The sequence below is a fragment of the Muscardinus avellanarius genome (genome assembly GCF_963383645.1).
Source record: "Muscardinus avellanarius genome assembly, chromosome: 13".
Taxonomy (NCBI): Eukaryota; Metazoa; Chordata; class Mammalia; order Rodentia; family Gliridae; genus Muscardinus; species Muscardinus avellanarius.
Window position 1 is genome coordinate 76,647,620 of NC_137799.1, and position 20,875 is coordinate 76,668,494.

At 37.6% G+C, this 20,875-nt stretch overlaps 1 protein-coding gene across 1 annotated transcript in view; it reads left to right on the forward strand.

Annotated features, from left to right (window-relative positions):
* Window positions 1–20,875, forward strand: part of LOC308272495 (uncharacterized protein C9orf85 homolog) — a gene marked incomplete at both ends in the record, with an annotated part of 65,061 nt that overhangs the window by 20,503 nt on the left and 23,683 nt on the right. The window contains one exon of the mRNA XM_080709337.1: window positions 17,692–17,798. Coding sequence (XP_080565463.1) covers window positions 17,692–17,798 — 107 coding nt within the window. The remainder of the gene's footprint in view (window positions 1–17,691; window positions 17,799–20,875) is intronic.

A 20,875-nucleotide genomic window follows, 5' to 3' on the forward strand; every position in this document is an offset into this window, starting at 1 on the left:
AGTACTGAGATTACAGGCATGCACTACTACCCATTTACATATATATAATTTTGATGCCCTGTATTGGGAAATAATGTATCGGGATCTCTGTTCCCTCAAACATTGATTACTTTTCTGCTAACTAAGATGCACCAATTTAACATCTATGATAAAGATAGGGGCATGTGAACAGTAGAAGAAAGAAATAAAGGCTGAGAATTACTGATCTGGAAATTACCCACATTTCCTAGTGTGTTTCCTAATTTTAGATTCCCTGACTAATTAAGATTTGGCCTGATATTCGATCTTATTACTTAAAGCAGGATTAAAAAATAGGAATGAGTGAAAAAGAAAGAATAGTTTTTCAGCCCTCCATGTATTTAGATTTAACTAAATTTCAGAAATAGAGATAAAGGCCAGAAGCTACTGATATAAGTTCTATTTTTACTGGCCGTGAGGAAGTCGGTTGAGAAAACAGATGGTTTCTATACAGTACTATACTGATGTCAGTGTCTGAATTAAAGGTCTTTATACATGCAGATCGAAAATCTGGGAAAAGTTACGTGTGGGGATGATATCCTTTGATGTAAAAAATTTTAGAAAAGTATCTTAAATAGTAGCTCCTCTAGATTCCTGACTCCTGCCTCTTAACAGCTTTTTCTGTCCATTCTGTGATGATTCTGAAGACTGTTTCAGATATTTGATACATTACCATACAAAGAGTTTAGACTATAAACACAATATATTTCAAAATTTTCTTTGTCAGTTGTTAGAAACTCAAAATATATTTTTCCAAATAATTTATGCTCTCAATACAGAACTAAAAATCAGTCTGAGATTTAGTCTCCAAAAGAAAGGCACTATAGAATAGGACAGAATATGAACTTTGGAGTCAGGCGGCATGATCTTGAGCTGTGGTTGTAATACTTGGAATACATGTGATCTTAGGCAGATTATTTAACTTGTTTGGCCTTTTTGTCTATAAAATAGGAATATAATTTTATCTATCAAGGTAGTTGTGAGGAAATAATGTAATTAACTGAGAATTGACTTTTAAATATAACCAATGGCAGGTATACCTTGACAAGTATATAAAACTGTATAGAATACTTGTCAGCTATTATTATATTTTTTTAATTGTAATCAGTGCAGTTTCAGATATACTACTACTAATTTTCTTTCTAAGGAAAAGTATATCACCTCCTTAATAGCAGTAGTATTCCCAGAGCCCAGCGTGGTAGCACATACCTGTAATCCCAGCTTTTGGGAAACTGAGACAGGAGGATCACAGGTGGCAGGCCAGCCTAGACAACTTAGTCAGCCCCTCAGCAACTTGACACCTGTTGCAAAATTAAAATGTAAAGGTTTGGGGGATGTAGCTTAGAGGTTGGATGCCCCTGGGTTCAATCTGCAGCACCAAAATTGAAAGAAAGAAAGAAAGAAAGAAAGAAAGAAAGAAAGAAAGAAAGAAAGAAAGAAAGAAAGAAAGAGGAAGCTAGTGTTCTCAGTAGCAGAGGCGAGGTAGGGAATATATTTTAGGAATGTCGACTTGTATCATCTGCCTAGAACAGAGATTCTTAAGCTTTTATGTGCTTAAGAATCATCTGGCTTGTTTAAAATTCAGAAGTTCTCAATCATCTTATCTTGGAATTGAATCCAGGAATAATATTTTTTTAGATTTCTTTCTATTCCTATTATAAAGGGAGTCATCATTGTTAACAAGGCTTGAAATTAATTCTGATATGCACAGTCTTCAAACTATACATTACCTTCTCCTGGCTAGATCTGATACTCTAGCCTGCATGAGTATAGACTTGTTCAACTTGAGCTTTTAGGTTTACCTTGGGAAGGTGGAGATGAGGGCGGGAGGCAGGCGTAGTTATCACGGCAGTTTACCCTGTATGAGCTTTCTTGGCATTACTCATACCTTGCTCTAGAGAATTCTCCATCCCTCAGCCACAGGTTTTCAAGGTGTGACCTGTACAGCAGAAACTCCTAAATTACAAAAATCACAATTTCAGGGAATGGGCCTGGAATCTGATTTTTCATGTGTTGTATAGTAGGGTCTTACAAAAATAGAATTTGAGAACTGGATTAAAAGTCACTCTTTCCAGAATCTTGGCGTTGCTCCAACTCCATATTAGTCATCTTTTCTTTAATCATTTACTGAATATAGATCATTTCTTCATCTTTAGGGTCTCCCGTGTTTGTGCCCCTCTTTCCGTCACCCCTGCTGTTTTAGTACATTATTTCTAAGATTACTTCAGTAACTTCTTAATTGGACTCCATACATAGCTCCTTTTAGTCTGTCTTTCATTGCTGCTTAGGGTCTTATTAAGTCAGATCCCTTCCCTGCTTCAGTATAAATTCTTTAGCTTGGCAAACAAGTTCTCTCATAAGTTAGCACATTCTTCCCATTGTCCTCACACCTGTTGTGCAGCCCTTCCTAACTGCTTGCAGTTTTCCTGCTGGATGCCTTCCCAGGCTCCCATGAAGCTCGCCTGCATCCTGGAACTGGACTTTGTTAGGAGGAGGGTGGTCCCAACACATCCCTTGTGTATCTCTGTCCTAGTACTCTCCACACTGCTGTGCATGTCTCCTGATTTTCCTGCTTGCTAGATCAAAAGGCAGGACCTTACCTGTCGCCTCTTTAAACTCATATTCCACTATCTGATTAATTTGTGCCTAGCTAATAGTAGGCATTCTGTACATCTTCCCAATTTAAAATGGAGTTTGGTGAGAAGTACTGCGGATAAATTTGGAGGATTGCTTGGAAAGCAAATCCAGAATCTGAATGAGGAACTAACCTTTAACACACAAACTTGGAGGGATGGAGATGCACTGGGGTGGAGTGCAGGCTTTGCAGTGCCAGACTCATTTACTTAAGAGATAGCTGCATAATAGAGGATTTGGGGAAAATGGCAGAGCAGAAAGCACCTGGAATTGGTTTTCCCATTTAGACAACACTTTCACTGACAAAATCTGTTCAGTATAACTCTTTTGGTACTTTTGAGTCTGTGGAAAGCTTGAAACTTCCAGGGGAGACTTGGACAATGAATTTTGATCAATTTCAAAATTTAACACAGTAGTGTTTACCCCTACCTTTTATTGTTGCAAGCCCTTCACCCTGTGGCTGAAGTGACTTCTAGGGGATTTGACAGGTGAACACCGCTTTGCCCATCACCATTTTTTTTCTTTTGTCCCATTTGGGGGTCAGATGTTGAACAAAAGAGAACTTCAAAAGAAATACATTTATGGACCATATTAAAAAGTCACTGTACTCAGTACTTGAGGGGCTGAAACAGGATTGCAGGTTCTCCAGCAAGTTATCAAGACCTTGTTTCAAAACAAAAAATAAAAAGGGCTAGAGTGTAGCTTGGAGGTAGAAGGACCTTGGGTTCAATCCTCAGTATCCAAAAGCTACCATAGATGGTACAGGCTCACAAAAGAGTTGAGAACACCTTAAGTTTACACCTCAGGCTGATGGTTAGCTCAGAGACAACACACAGTAATAACTTTAAGCCAGATGAATAAATAGCAAACCCTGGGGAAAGGAGAACATCTGGCTTCAGTGAAACCACAGTATTGGATTTATTTATTTATTTTTTATTGCGGGTCTGGGGATGGAACCCAGGGGCATTTGACCTCCAAGCTACACCCTCTTCCCTAATTTTTATTCTTTATTTTGAAACAGGGTCTCACTAAGTTGGGGAGGGCCTCACGAAGTAGCTGAGGCTGTCGGTGACCCGCGATCCTGTCTCAGCCTCCCGAATGCTGGGATTACAAGCGCACACCACCACGCCCGGCTATGTTATTGGATTTAAATGCCCAGTTTTCAACAAGAACAACAAATTTACAAGATATACAGAGAAAAGGGAGAATAGGACCCTTCAACAGGAAAAAAAAAAAAAAAAAAAAAAAAACACAGCAGTAGAAATTAGTCCTGAAAAAGAACTAACAGTGGAATTACACAAGGAACTTAAAGCAACTATCTGAAAGATGCTTAAAGAAATAAAGAAAGATGTGAAGAAAGTAAAAAAAAAAAAAAAATGTTGTAAATAAGATAAAAATGTCAACAAGGAAAATTTAGCAAGAAACTAAAAAAAAAAACTGAAAAGTATAGTAACTGATATGAAAAAAATCACTAGAGGGATTCAAAGGCAGATTGGGGCAGGAGGAAAAACAGAACTTGAAGATAGGACAGTGGGAATTATCAAGTATCAGGAACACAAAGAAAAAAAATTGAAGGAAAGTGTAAAGATTCCAAAGGACATGCAGGAAAACTCAAGGGGACCAGTATATTTATGGGGATTCCAGAAGAAGAGAAAGTAGTAAAGAGAATATTTGAAGAAATAATGTGTGAAAACTTCCCCAAATTTTATAATAGGTATAAATGTTGACACCTATAAAGCCCCAACAAACTTGAAGTAAAATAAATACAAAGATGCCGGGCGTGGTGGCGCACGCTTGTAATCCCCGCGCTTGGGAGGCAGAGACAGGAGGATCGCGCAGGTTCGAAGCCAGCCGCGCGCGCTGGCTTAGGAGACCCTGTTTCCAAATATAAAATGTAAAAAGAGGTCTGGGAGTGTAGCCCAGAGGTAGAAGGGCTTCCAGGAACCCCAGTACCGCCAAAAATAAATAAATAAATAAATAAATAAATAAATAAATAAATACAAAGAAACCTCTACTGAGACCCATTATAATTAAAATGTTGAAAACCAAGAGCAGAAACCAAGAGCTGCTTTCTTGTTGAAAGCAGCAAGAGAGAAGTATCTCATCACCTTACAAGGGATCCTTGATGAGAAGATCCGATTCTCATCAGATCTGAAGGCCAGATGGCTGTAGGGTGGTATAAAGTGTTAAAATAAAAAATTGTCAACCCAAAATTCTATAACAAAACTGTCCATCAAAAGTAAGGGGTAAGCCAGGCGTGGTGGCGCACACTTGTAATCCCTGCATTTGGGAGGCTGAGACAGGAGGATTGCACAGGTTCAGCTACTTAGTGAGGCTCTCAGCAACTTAGTGAGACCCTGTTTCCAAATAAAATATAAAATAGGTCTGGGAGTATAGCCCGGAGGTAGGAAAGCCCCTGGGTTCCACCCCCAGTACCACACACACACACAAAAGGTATAAGCTGAGGGTGGTGACACATGCCTATAATCCCAGTTTTTGGAAGGCTGAGACAGGAGGATCATAATTTTAAGGCCAGCCTTGGCAACTTTTTAAGACCTGCTTTCAAAATAAAAAATGAAAAGGACTGGGTATGTGGCTTATGGTAGAAACCTTCTGGGTTCGATCCCCAGGGTCTCCTACCACCAGCACCACACTAAGGGATAAATTAAGATAGTCCCAGATAAAAGCTGAGGGAGTTTATTACCACTAGACCTGTTGTGCAAGAGTGCTAACAGGGGTTTTGGAGGTTGAAATGATAGGACACTAGGTAGTAACACACAGCTTATATGAACAAATGAGTATCTCACTAAAGGTGAGTCCATGGACAATCACAGGTTTGCAGCCAGCCTCAGCAACTTAGTGAGGCCCTTTGCAACTTGGTGAGATCCTGTTTCAAAATAAAGAATAAAAAAATAGGCCTGGGGATGTAGCTTAGACATATAATGATTCCAGGTTCAATCCCTAGTATTGCAAAAAATAAAAAATAAACATTAACACACTGAATCCAGCAGGATATAAAGATGCATCATAATCAGGTAGAATTTTTTTTCCCTAGAATGCAAGGATGGTTCCACATACAAAAATTAATCACTGTAATGTATTACAACATAGTAGGAGAAAAAAAAAATATGGTCATCTCAAATGCTGTAGAAAAAGCAGTAGAAACAATTTAGAATCCTCTCATAATAAAATCACTGAAACTAGCCGGGCATGGTGGCGCACGCTTGTAATCCCCGTGCTTGGGAGGCAGAGACAGGAGGATCGCACAGGTTCGGAGCCAGCCAAGATGGCTTTAAAAGACCCTGTTTCCAAAATAAAAAAGTATAAAAATAGGTCTGGGAGCGTAGCCCAGTGGTAGAAGGGCTTCCAGGAACCCCAGTACCACCAAAAACAAACAAACAAAAAATCACTCAAACTAGGAATAGAAGAACACTACCTGAACAAAATAAAAGCCATTTATTAAAAACCCATAGTTGAACATCATACTCAGTAATAAAAATTGAAAACTTTTCCTCTTGTCTGTTTTTGCAACTTCTATTCAACATAGTACTTGAAATTCTAGACAGAATATTTGGGTAAGAAAAAGATATCCAAATTATAAAATGAGAGGTAAAATTAACTCTTTTCACAAATGATATGGTCTTATATGTAGAAAACTCTAAAAATTCCATAATAGACTAATACCAATACATTCATCCAGCAAAGTACAAATCAATGCAAAGAAATTTGTTGCCCTTCTACAAGCGAAAAGTGAATAGTCTGTAAATGAAATTTATAAAACAGTTCCATTTACAATAGCATCAAAAAGAATGAAACACACCAGTTTTGGTAGCACATGTCTGTAATCCTAGTACTTGGAAGGCTGAGACAGTAGGATCACAGATTTGTAACTTAGCAAGAATCTGTTTCCAAATAAAATGAATAATGGTGAAAATGTAGCTTGGAGGTAGATGCCTCTGGGTTCAATCCCTAGCGCACACACACACAAAAAGAATGAATGAAATACTTGTAGATCAATGAAGGTGATAAGGTGATAAAGTTTTTCTACAATGGAAACTATAAGTATTGGTGAAAAAGAAGATATAAATAAATGGAAACATACCCCATGTTCATGGATTGGGAGACTTATAATATTGCCAGATGCAGTGGTGCACACCTTTGTTCCCAAACTCTCTGGAGGCTGAGGAATAAGCATATGAGGATCAGAAGTTTAAAGCCAGACTGGACAACTTACCTAGACTCTTATCTTAAAATAAAAATTGCTGAACGTGTATGCAGCTCAGTGGTAAGTATCCCTAGTTTCAATTCCTAATACAGTAAGGGTGGTGGGATATGTTAGTACTACCCAAAGTCATATATTAATTCAATGCAGTCCATTTCAAAGTCCCAGTGACTTTTTTTTTTTTTTTTTTTGTGGTACTGGGGTTCCTGGAAGCCCTTCTACCTTTGGGCTACACTTCCAGACCTATTTTTACATTTTTTTATTTGGAAACAGGGTCTCCTAAGCCAGCGCGCGCGGCTGGCTTCGAACCTGCGCGATCCTCCTGTCTCTGCCTCCCAAGCGCGGGGATTACAAGTGTGCGCCACCACGCCCGGCTTTTTTTTTTTTTTAGAAATAGAAAAATCTAGCTGGATGCAGTGGTGCTTACCTGCAATTCCATTACTTGAGAGGCTGAGACAAAAGAATCGAAGGTTCAAGGCCAGCTTCAGCAACTTAGCTAGACCCTCAGTGACTTAGTAAGACCCTGTTTTAAATAAAAATAAAAAGCCTGGCAATACAGATCAAAGGAGCATCCCCCAGGAGTTTATTCCTAGTATCAAAACAAAATAAGAAAAAAAAAAAATCCTAAAGCTTATATGGGCTCTCAAGGGACTCTAAATAACCAAGTCAGTCTTGAAAAAGAATAAAGCTTGAAGACTGACATTTTCTAATTTCAAAAGTTTTTAAAAGCTACAATAATCAAAATAGTGTGATACTGGACATAAATCATGCATATGGGCCAATAGTACAAAATAGCCCATAAAAACCTCTCACGTCTCTGGTCAGATGTTTTTTGACAAGAGTGATCATCTATTCAATGGGGAAAGGATGGTCTTGAAGCAGTGCTGCTGGAATAACCACATATCCACATACAAAAGAATGAAGTTGGCTCCTACCCCAACACTATAAAATTTAACTCAAAATGAATTGAAGACCCAAATGTAAGGCCAAATTATAAAACCTTTATAAGAAAATATAGTGCAGAAGTTTCATGACACTGGGTTTGACAGTGATTCTTTGGATATAACACCAAAGGCACAGGCAATAAAATTGATAACAGAAAAACTGGACTTCATGGAAATTAAAAAAAAAAACAAGAAAAACATTTTGTAACAAGACTATCAATAGAGATAGAGCAAAAACAGTAACCTGCAGAATGGAAGAAAATATTTCCAATCCATGTATCTGATAAGGAATTGATATTCAGAATATGTGTAGAACTACTACTGCTCAACAGAAAATGAAAGACAACCTAGTTTAAAAGTGGACAGAGAGCCAGGCGTGGTGGCGCACACTTATAATCTCAGCACTTGGGAGGCTGAGACAGGAGGACTGCACAGGTTCGAAGCCAGCCTCAGCTACTTAGTGAGACCCTGTTTCCAAATAAAGTATTTTAGGTCTGGGAGTATAGCCTGGAGGTATAAAATCCCCTAGGTTTCACCCCCAGTACCACAAAAAAACAAAAACAAATGTCTTTTGAGGTATCAGTGGATAAGCAGAAGGTATTATATGTGCATGCATACAATGGAATTTAGTCTTAAATATTACCTTAATATTAGTCTTAGATATTACCATTTAGGGTGAATTCGTTCGAACCACCCCCCCCATGCCACTCCTGAATGCATGGGGCAGTAACTGTCTTCTTTATTTCTATATTTTTAATAAACTTCTTTAATTCTTAAAAAACATAAACATTACCATTTAACTAGAGAGTCTTAAATCTTCAAAAAACATAAATATTACCATTTAGAGAGTTTTACATTTGCAAGATGAAAGAGTTCAGGAGATGGATGGTTCAGTTGGTTTTGCAGCAATGTGCGTATATTTAATGCTACTGAACCATATACTTAAAAATGGCTAAGGTAATAAGTTTTGTATGTATTTTGCCATGAAAAATAAATTTTTTAAAAGGTAAGTATTGGCAGTTTCCCTTTCTCTGTCTTCTTTACTTTCTTTTTTTTTCTTTCTTTTTTGTGGTACTATAGATGGAACCCAGAGGCATTCTACCTCTGAGCTACACCTCCATCTCTATTTTTTATTCTTTATTTTGAAACAGGGTCTCACTTAGTTGCAAAGGGTCTCACTAAGTAGTTGAGGCTGGCTGCCAACTTCCATCCTCCTGTCTCAGCCTCTGGAATGCTGGGGTTATAAGCTTGAGCCACCAGGCTTCTGGACTTTCCTTATCAGGTGAGGATTTGATAAGTGGGAAGATAGAGAATACAGAGGTAGAGACTTGTGAAAGAATAGATCTTATCAGTAGTGTCTTGTTGATAAAAAGATGAGAAGGTGAAAAGGGAAGTGAAATTTGTTACTTGAGTTAACAAGAGCCTCTTAAAGATAAAATAAAACAAACTAGGGCTGGGATGTAGCTCAGAGGTAGAATGCCTCTGGGTTCAATCCCTAGTACTATTATCAAGGGGAGAGGGGGGGAGGGAAGGAGGGAGATTGAGATTGTTCTTCAGTTTGTGGGTTTGAGGTGTCTAAAGATTTCTGTGAGGAGAAAAATGGGTCTATCTAATGCAGTGGGAGAGGTCAGGCTCTAGAGACATTAGTTAGAACGGGGGACATGGGTTTGTGCACCATCTTCACTGAGCCTGTTGTGGGCTGTAGTCATGCTCCCAGTAGACCAGGAGTAAATAGTGTGAGGAGAGAGGAGGACTGGGGCTCCTGTGCTGAGAAGCAGAAAGGGTGGGGGGGGAGGAAGGGAGCCTTAGTCCATGACTAAATAAGAAAGAACTGTTAGCAAAGGATCTTGAAAGGAGCAAATCGGAACGAAGGTAGCACCCTGCATGGAAGGTAAATCTTTTTTTATTTTTCCAGAAAAAACAAGCTATTCCTAGATCAAACCAATGGCATTTTTAATTTTTGCAGTGTAAAATTGTAATTTTGAGAAAGAAAAGGTTATGTTTCATAGAACTGACAATTAAGCTCTGTTTCTATTCAGAGAATTTTTACTTGGGTTATTTATTTACCAAAAAAGAGCCATAGTAAAAATTAAAATAACAAAGATAATTGAAAATACATTATCTTAAAATACTAAATACCCATGTTTTAGTTGTTGTAAGGTAAAATTTCCCCTGTTGTCAAAATATAATTACTTCTGTATTCTGCTTGGAATTTTCTTTCTCATTGTTGTACATTATGGGATGGATGTGTGTGTGTGTGTGTTACTAGGTATTAAAGCCAAGGGCATTATATTACTGAGCTACACCCCAGCCATTTTTATTTTGAAACAAGGGCTCACTATGTTACTTAGTACTGGCCTTAAGTTTGTAATCTTCCTGTTTCAGCCTTTCAAGTACTGAGTGATAGGTCGGGTCCCCTCCCCCCACGTGACCCCGAAGCGGGGACAGGAGGCGGAACCCTGGAAGCCAGAATTAGAGATATCATGAGATCCCAAGGATGGCAAGGCTGACTCCAGGCATTGTGAGGCTCCAGATGTCCCAAGAGAATCAGCATTCCCACACTGTTAGCCCAAACACGGACAATTTGGCTGCTATGTGTGACTCAGCTGGCCGATTGGGATTACGCCGTGACTCTTCTGATGCTTGCTTGGCAGTCCCTTACCCCACAGTCGGCTGACTTCACCCGGGAAGGTGCCGGGTTCTGATTAAAGCAGCTTTTTTGATACCTCAGCTGGTGTTTACTTCCTTTGTGACTGCCTAGTTCAATTTTCAACGTTTCACTGAGATTACTAGCCTTTTTTTAAGGATTCTTTTTAAAGAATATTTCAGAGCCAGGCACCATCGCACATATCTGTAATCCTAGTAATTGTGAGGCTGAGACAGGAGGATCACAAGTTCAAGGCCAGCCTTGGCAACCTAGCAAGACTCTCAGCAGTTTAGTGAGACCTTTCAAAATGAAGAATAAAATAGGTCTAGGAGTATTCATAGGTAGAATGTCCCAGGGTTAAAAAAAAAAAAAAGAACATCAGGGGAAGCAGGGCGTGGTGGCCCACACTTGTAACACCTGTGCCTGGGAGGCTGAGACAGGAGGATCATGCAGTTTCAAAGCCAGCCTCAGCTATTTAGTGAGAGGCTCTCAGCAACTTAGCGAGACCCTGTTTCCACATTAAAAAATGGGTCTGGGAGTGTAGCTCAGAGGTAGAAGGCCCCTGGGTTCCATCCCTAGTACCACCAAAAAAAAAAAAAAAAAAAAAATCTGGAGGCTGGAGATGTGTCTTAGTGGTAGAATGCTTGCTTAACATGCACATGGCTCTACATTTGATCTCTAGCACCACCAAAAAAAGAAAAAAAAAAAACTTTACAGTGTTCACAATATGTCCTCTGAATTGGAAGAGAATGGAGATGATTAGAAATCTTCATTCCAGAGTTCTTTGCTCAAGCTCTGTCTTTTTTTTGTGTGTGTGTGATAGTAGTGGTGTTGGGGATGGGACCCAGAGCCTCACACAATGGGCAAGTGCCCTTCTTTCAACCTTTTTAAAAAATCTTTATTTTTGCACCAATAAAAGTATATTTAAAAAATTAAAAAATAATCTTTATTTTGAAAGAGGATCTCACTAAGTCGCCCATGCTGGAGCCTCCCAAGTATCTGGTCTGCCCTTTTAAAATCGCAATAGATTAGTCAATGCAATGTTTAATTGTTAGAATACTCCAGAAATATTTGTTTGTTAAAATACATAGCACCAACTTATTTAAATTTTTTCTTAAAAGTAAGTGGGTAGGACTGAGGATGTAGGTCAGTTGTCGAACACTTCTTTAGCATGTACAAGTCTCTGCGTTAAATTCCGAATATCACAACAAAATAATAATTATTATAAATAAAATGAAAGTAAGTTATCTTTTGGAAAAGAAAATTGCCTTAATAGGTTTCTTCTATTGCCAGCAGAAAGGTACGGCCACAGCGCGCTCCTCTCTGTGGGCAGGTGTGGCTCTGTTTAAGTGCATAAGGTTTGTCAGTGAAAATCTGGGGAGTTTGCTTGGTTGCTGAAACAAACCAGTAAGTATTCTGTAAATAGACACCCTCTGTATTTTTGCAACTAACAATATCTCTACTAACTTACTGAGAGAATGGTCCTCTGTTTGGGATACCCAAAACTCATTTTATATTGTCTTTGGATGAAAATGTGATTGTTTTTGTGGCAGATGGCCTTTGTTAAAGATTTCAGCAGTAAGAAGGAAAGTGGGAGGAGAAAATCAAATATTTCTTTACTTCTAGGAAAAGCTCATGTTCTGAGAACATTCAACAAGAGGAGCATTTTGAGTATTTCGTGTGTATATTGTCATTTTCTGCTTGTTGGTATTTAAAGATGTATGATGAATTAGAGTGATGAGATAAAGATAGACTAGATTTCAGGGAAGAGATTAAGGATTAATTATTTTACCTCCTAGGAGAAATGTACCTCATCGCATGACTTTTAATTAAAATGTTAACATATTGCCAAGTGTGGTGGCTAATAATCCCAGTGTTTGGGAGGCTGAGATAGGAGAGTCAGAGGTTCAAGGCCAGCCTCAGCAATTTAGTGAGACCCTGTTTCAAAATAAAAATTTAGAAGAGGGTATAGCTCAGGTAGAATGGCCCTGGGTTCAATATCCAATACCAAAAAACAAAAACAAAAATATTCAACTATTTGCCAGGCATGGCAGTGCACATCTATAATCCCAATACTTGGAAAGCTGAGACAGCCTCAGCTTTTTGGGGGGTAGAGTAGCTCAGGCTGGGGGTGTAGCTCAAAGGTAGGGTGCCCCTGGGCTCGACCCCTAGTACCACTAAATAAATTAATAAACAAATAAGTAAAAATTAAAATGGCTAGGGGTATAGCTCAGGGATAGAATGCCCTGGTATAGACCCTGTGTCAAAATTTAAAAAGATAATAATAAAATAGGGCCAAGGGTGTAGCTCAGAGGCATAATGTCCCTGGACAGTCTCCTAGTAATAAAATTTAAAAATTTAAAAAAACTTTCACAGTTCCTATTTTCTGGAATAACATTGTAGCTCTATTGGAGAATTCCTTACAAGAAGGAGAGGAGTAATGCAAAACAAAGAACAAGGCCAGTCCATGGAAATGGATTGTAATTAAAATAATCCTTTGAGAATTTCACCCTTTTTTTTTTTCAATTAAGGGAAGTAAAATATGCCATTTTTGGTTGTTTTTACCTTTAGAATTGCTGAAAGAATTGTAATGAAGTCCTAAAGAAAATTTTATTTTAGTTGCTTTTGAATGGTATTAAAATTTCTTCTCTCCCAGGATAGTATCTTCCTTAGGTTAAATGATACTTTATACTTATAAAATACTTTTCAACATCAGCTGAAACAGTTGATACACATATCTTATTTATAATTTGCTCTTGCTACTTTCCTGGAAGTGAAAGTCATCAGCCTCATTTCTGCTTGGGATTGCTGTGCTGTATTACCAAAGATGTGTTGTTTCACAATTGAGGGCTGATGGCAGGAATAGCACTTACTCTAAAATGTGTGTTATATGACTTACTGCTGTCTAAAATTTTTTTAGACATAATATCTATTAGGCAGGAGTTTCTTAAATTTATTCTGACTTTAATAAAAGTATTCATACAATTAATAAAGGTTTTCTTTAAGTGATTTCTGAGTCGAATGTAATCCCACCAAAACCTTTGTTTTTTCCTTTAAAACCTTGGAAAGAGCCAGGCATGGTGGCGGACGCTTGGAATCCCCATGCTTGGGAGGCTGAGACAGGAGGATCGCACAGGTTCAAAGCCAGCCTCAGCTACTTAGTGAGGCTCTCAGCAACTTAGTGAGACCCTGTTTCCAAATAAAGTATAAAATAGGTCTGGAAGTATAGCCCAGAGGTAAGAAGCCTCTGGATTCCACCCCCAGCACCACAATAAATAAATAAATAAATAAATAAATAAATAAATAAATAAATAAATAAAACAAACCTTGGAAAGAAGCCAGGCATTGTGGCACATGTCTGTAATCCCATTATTTCGTAGGCTGAGACAGAAGGATCACAGGTTTGAGGCCAGCCTCAACAAATTAGCAAGACCATTTGCAACTTAGCAAGACTCTGTTTCAACATAAAAAAATAAATAAATAATGCTAGGGATGCATCTTTGAGGTAGGATACCCCTGGGTGCAATCCCAAGTACCAATAAATAAAAATAAATTTCTGGAAAGTAGCTTTTTGAACTAAATGATCTTTAAAAGTTTTTGTTAAATGAGTGATGCGTGCATGCATGCCTCTACCATCTTTTACTACATTAAGATACATGACTACAATGCACCAAGAAAAATGTTTTATTATTTTCTTTTATATTTATTTATTTATTTGCCGTCTGGGAATGGAACCTATGGAGCAATACCCTCCTGCCCTATTTTTTAGTCTTTTTAGTTTCTTGGGTTTTTTGGTTTTTTTGTGTGTGTTGGAGGGTGGTACTGGGGGTGAGTGAAACCCAGGGGCTTTCTACCTCTAGGCTATCCTCCCAGACCTATTTTATATTTTTATTTGGAAACTGGGTCTCATGAAGTTTCTGAGAGCCTCACTAAGTATCTGAGGCTGGCTTCGAACCTGTGCGATCCTCCTGTCTCAGCCTCCCAAGCACGGGGATAACAAGCGTGAGACACCACGCCTGGCTAGTCTTTTTAGTTTTTGAAACAGGGGCTCACTGAGTTGTGTAGGGTCTCACTAAGTAGCTTAAGCTGTCCGCGAACCGCAATCCTCTGGTCTCAGCCTCCCAAATGCTGGGATTACAAGTATGCACCACCACGCCCGACTTAGAAATGTTTTTTTTAAAAAAAGTTTTTATATTTATAAAACTGCTTTGATTTTATATTTGGACATACTTAAATCCAAACCTTAATAACCTATGATAATCTACTATAAAGGGTATGCTAAAATTAATTGCCAAAACAAAGTTAGCTATGTACTTAGGTGTAATCTTTGCCCCAGGTGGGACAATTCCTAGACTTAGGAAAATTACTTTTTGCTCCCATCTTTGGAATTCACTTCTAGTTTACAAAATAGGGAAAAACAAAACAAACATTTTTTTCTGTATTTTATATTTAAGTGAAAGTACTGTTTATTCATTCTCGTCCCTTTCTTATCTTTACTTTCATTTATTTCCTCTCTCTCTCTCTCTCTCTCTCCTCTCTCTCTCTCCTCTCTCTCCCCCCTTCTTTCTTGTGTTATGTATGCTATGAACTTAGGACCTCACATTCCCAAGACCAAGTGTTGTGCCACTGAGCTACATCCTCAGCCCCCCCCCATTCATTTATTAACATGTAAAAACCAAGTTTAATTTTGTAGTAGGGCCAGTCGGTCATGCAAACTCTGTGAAAGTTCTCCATTTATACTGCTTCACACATTGCTCACAGGACAAGTTCCTACAAAGACCTGTTTTGTTCTAATGTTGATCCACCCTAAAGAAACCAGTTTTCAAACTATGCACAGCTTTGTGAATCAAGATGAACTAGTCAGAAATTAGATACAGAAGCAAACAAGAAACCCAGTAACACTTCTAGTTAACATACTAGTTAACAAGCCAAAATGTGTTTTATGGAATAAAATTTCAGGTAATGAAATGTTCTGTGTTCTAAGACTATTCCAATTAGAAAGTTGCTATTGTATTCATATTGTAAAAATAGTTCAAGGTCATTAACTTGTTTCTATTATTATTAGAGCTAAGAAGTTACAAGTAATGCTTCTAGTAAGATATTCTAGGCAATAGAAAGCAATGAGAACAAATGGTGAAATGTGAGCTTTGGCTCTGCACATGGAAACCAAGGGCCAAGGTTAGGAGGAAGAGGAGTTTGGTGTGTAGTGTGTAGGCAAAGACCTGTCTGGCAGCTGCTTATATAGCGTCATACAGAACCGACTGTCCCAGGAACTCCACCTATGTCAGGAAGAAAGGATATCCTATAAATAATTCATAAGTAACAATATACTTTTCACGGGAGTTAAATTCAAGCATAATGTATCCACAGCTTAATTTTTGGTTTTTGAAAATACCCTTGAAATATTTTCTCTTTGAATAAATGTTTTACAAATTATTTTGCCTTGTTCAGAGCATTCAAGAATATTAGCCCCTTTTCAAGTTTTTGTTTTCCTTCAGATGGTCTGATGTAAAAGTTGAGCTTTTAACTCACCATCAAATAGCCTTCCAGTGAATCTCCATTGTTATGTATCTCTCCCTTGAGAATTTTTTTTAAAAAGGGAGAACAAAAGAAACATAAAAAAGAAAAGAAAAATTAAAAAAGGAAAAAAAGAACTAAAATGTTTTGAATTTATTAGTCCAATAATAGGCAATGGCCAACTTTCTTAGGCAAAAGAAATCAGGGAATTCTCAGAGAAGATATTTGTGTAAGTCCTGAATCAAATGAATGTACTACAAAGTATGGAACTGTTATAAGAGATATATGATACATTTAAAATTTTGCTATCACCTTTCCATCCCAGCACATTTTGAGTAGAATATCACAAATGAAAATGTTTTCCTCCCTCATAAAGCTCTTTTCTCACTAAGCTATTCATGTATACATGTATGTTTTTTTTCTTTCTTTTTTTTTTTTTTTTTTTGAGATACTAGGGATGGAACCCTGGAGAATTCTACCTCCTAGCTACGCTCCCAGCCCTATTATTTATTTATTTATTTATTTATTTATTTATTTTTTGGTGGTACTGGGGGTGGAACCCAGAGGCTTTCTACCTCCGGGCTATACTCCCAGACCTTTTTTTTTTTTTTTTTTTAATTTGGAAACAGGATCTCACTAAGTTGCTGAAAGCCTCACTAAGTAACTGAGGCTGGGTTCGAACCCATGCGATCCTCCTGTCTCAGCTTCCCAAGCGTGCGGATTACAAGCGTGCACCACCATGCCCGGCTTATTTATTTTATTTTATTTTATTTTATTTTATTTTGGTGGTACTGGGGTTCCTGGAAACCCTTCTACTCCGGGCTACACTCCCAGACCTATTTTTTATTCTTTTATTTATTTTGAAACAGGGTCTCACTGAATAGAAGAGGGCCTCACTAAGTAGCTGAGGCTGCCGTCCTGTGCTTCTCAAGTACTGGGATTACAAACGTGCACCACCACACCCAGCTTATTTTTCCATTTTGATAAAACCAGGTTAACTGAAAGAACTTTCCTGAAACATTTTTTCTTACATGAGCATGCAAATGTATTAACTAGAGTAATGGGATGGCTTCTTGCTCTAGCCTACCTCGCCTGGCCAGTGCTGGGGACATAGCCCAACAGTACTATTCTTGGCTGAGCCCACTACCTATGTGTAGCCCTGCGTTTGATCCCCAGTACTGGGGGGAGAAAAAGGTTCATAATTTCTGCTGCCCCAACACAGTGACAGTTCAAGACTATGTTATTTCTCAGTTTAATTCCAGCTCACTGGTAGGATTGGATTTATTGAAACAGTATGAGCTGGGTACAGTGTTCACACTAATAATCCCAGTATTTGGAAGACTAAGACAAGAGGATCCCAGATTTGAGGTCAACAGTACCCATCACTTAATGAGACCTTGTTTCAAACTAAAAAAAAAATAGGGCTAGGAGTATAACTCAGTTAGAGTGACCCTGAGTTCTGCCCCCAGTACCGCATACACACACAAAATGAAAGAATACAAACTAAGCTTTCCATTTTATTATTACATTTTTAGTGAAGTATAATTTACATACAGCAAAATACATGTGTTGTAATTATAAAGTTACATATTATAAATATACACATTAAAGTTTTAGGATACTGTACTTTTAAAAACTTAAAACTTTTATATGGATTTCCCCATGCTGGCTTACTGATAAAATTTGCAATTTGTTTTTCTGTTTTTAAGAAAATTAATGCAAAACTTCATGATGGAGTATGTCAGCGCTGTAAAGAAGTTCTAGAATGGCGTGTAAAATACAGCAAATACAAACCATTATCCAAACCTAAAAAATGGTAAGTTTAGTTTCTTAATTACCTTACCAGTGACTATGTATCATAATTTATTATTTCTTTTCTTTATGTTCAACAGTGTGTCCAAATAAATATCAAGGTAAACGTAAACATAATTTCCAATCTTCCGTGTAACATTTTGTTATATAAGCTGAATTTTGGCTTATGAAGGCAGCAGACAGGAAGAAGTATACTCGGCATTCCCTGATCGTTTCTTTTGTAAATGAGTAATGTACTGTTTTTATAGAACCTTGTTCATAAGAAGTGAGCTGGAACAGAGAAGAGAAAGTGTGCTTTACAAAATTCTATTCCCCACAGATGAAATAACAATATTTACTGTAGATTATCTTAACAATTCTTATAAGGAATCTGATCGTTTAATTCAATGCTTGAAAATTACGGAATGACTTGGATCCAGTATCAGATCAATGAAATGGTGAGTGATAATATATAATTTCATTCATTTAGAGAGTTGGGCCTAAATGAAAAGATAATCAGTCTTATCCATCAGTTCCTAGCCCTCTATAATTCTATTTTTTTATATATATACTTTATATACATCTTGCTCTGTGAAAGGACAATATTGGGAGAAATTGCTGTTTTAAAGAGAAAGTGATTATTACAATATGTGTTTTAGTTTGGTAATCTATAGAGTAGTTATTCAGAGCATATTAGTTCATTGTTGCTTTATTTATTTAGCTATTGAGTAGTCACATGTTCCTTGATTGTATCCTCCCCCCTTTTTTTTGTGAGAGGAAAGTTTACTTAAAAGCTTGGAAGCAAGTCCATCTAAGTGATAAATATAACCATCTGTTTATTTCTGTTGAAAAATATGTCAGCCTTTTTGTGAATCTAAAATTCAGACTATGGAATGATTGATTTATATTTTTGTAAAAAATTATAAATTTTTTTATATAAATTTTTTTGTAGCTTTAAATCTCTTCATTTGAACAATTTGTATTGCTTAAGATGCTTCTTTTTTCTTGGTGCATTGTAATCATACATCTTAATGAGGTACATGATGGTAGAGGCAACATGCATACGTCACTCATTTAGCCCTTCCCCAGTTCCTACTCCATTCCCTCCACTCCCTCCTTCTCATGTTCCCCTCTTTCCCCTCCCATCTCCCTCAGGTCATCTTCTTTCCTCATCTGAGGTTTTTCCTTCTTTGTCTAGAGTTCCTAGACAAAAGGAACTATGTCCCATATTCTCCCTAGTCTCGGCATATTAGGGAGAAGATCTGGCTTTTGTGACTAATTTCGATTAGCCTAATGTCCTCCAGTTCCATCCATTTCCCTGCAAATGACATAATTTTGTTCTTTATGGCTGAGTAAAATTCCATTGTTTACATATTCCATAGTTTTGTGATCCATTCATCTGTTGATGGACATCTTGGCTGGTTCCATATTTGGCAATTGTGAATTGTGTGGATATAAATATAGATATGCATTCATCAGTCTGGCAGTTTGTTTTCCATTCTTTTAGGTAGAAACCCAGAAGTGGTAATGCTGGGTCATATGGCCCATTCATTCCCATTCTTCTGAGGATCTTCAATACTGTTTTCTAAAGTGGTTGCACCAGTTTAAACTCACCAACAATGTGCTAGAGTTCCCACTTTTCCACACCCTCGCTAGCATTTGTTATTGCTTATTTTTTGTTCTGTTTTGTTTTTTGGTTTTTTGCAGCACTGAAGACTGAACCCAGGGGCATATTACCTCTGAGCTATATCCCCAGCCCGATTTTGTTCTTTTTTTGAAACAGAGTCTCACTAAACTGCCAAGGGCCTCATTAAGTAGCTGAGGCTGGTTGCAAACCCAGATCCTCCTGTCTCAGCCTCCCAAGTACTGGAATTACATGTGTGTGCCACCACGCCCGGCTGTTGTTTATGTTTTTAATGATTGTCATTTTAATTGGGGTTATGTGAAATCTCAGCGTAGCTTTGATTTGCATCTCTCTGATTGTTAATGATGTTGAACCTTTTTTATACATTTATTGGCTATTTGTATTTCTTTTGTGAAGTATCTAGTTCACTTGCCCTTTTTGATTGGGTTATTTGTGGGGTTTTTTGGCAGAATTTCTTGAGTTCTATATATTAGTCGTCTTGTGGAGGAATAGTTGGCAAATATTTTCTTCCATTCTGTTGGCTCTCTGTTGAGGTTTTTGATAGTTTACTTTGTTGCAAAGAAGCTCTTCAGTTAAATGCAATCCCATGTATTGATCCTCCTTTAATTTCTTGTGCCTTTGGAGTCTTGTTGAGAAAGTTTTTACCTGTGCCTATGTGTTGAAGTGTTGGACCTTTGCTCTCTTCAAGTATCTGCAGGGTCTCTGGTCTGATTTCCAAATCTTTGATCCATCCCAAATTGACTTTTGTTTAGGGTGAGAAAGTAGGGTTTATGCCCATTTTTCTGCATCTATAGTAAACCAGGTTTGCCAAGACCATTTGTTGAAGAGGCTATCTTTGTTCCATTTTATGTTTTCGGCCCCTTTGTGAAAAACTAGCTGACATAAATGTTGTTATATTCTCTTGCTAGATTGTTCTTTTATCAGTTTTTTAAAAGAATGACCTGCTTTGTCTCTTCTGATCAGCTCAGAGGTAGAATGCCCCTGGGTTTCATCCCCAGTACTACACACACACACACACACACACACACACACACACACACACACACTGTATATATACATATACATACATATATATATGTAGTGAATATATAGGAGGATTCTAGTAGCCAGTATAGAGTATTTAGATATAATGATATGAAATGGATTCAGTATAATACAACAAAAAAAAGAAAGGAAAAGAAGAGAAAAGAAAAAAGGAGGAAATGGAAGGAAGAGAGTATATAGGAAAAAGGGAAGAAACTTGCAAAAGAGATATGGAAGAGAGCAAACAAACTCAAAAAATAAACAATAAATAAACAATAATAAAAAAAAAAAAACCTGCAGATAGACAAGTACAGAGCAGACTCAGCCCCTGCAGTTCTCTTGGGTCTTCTTGGATACTTTCAGCCGTTTAATGTCTACTTGCTACAGTAGATTCTCGATCATGTTCCAAACCTTCTCATTTGCTCAGTTACTTA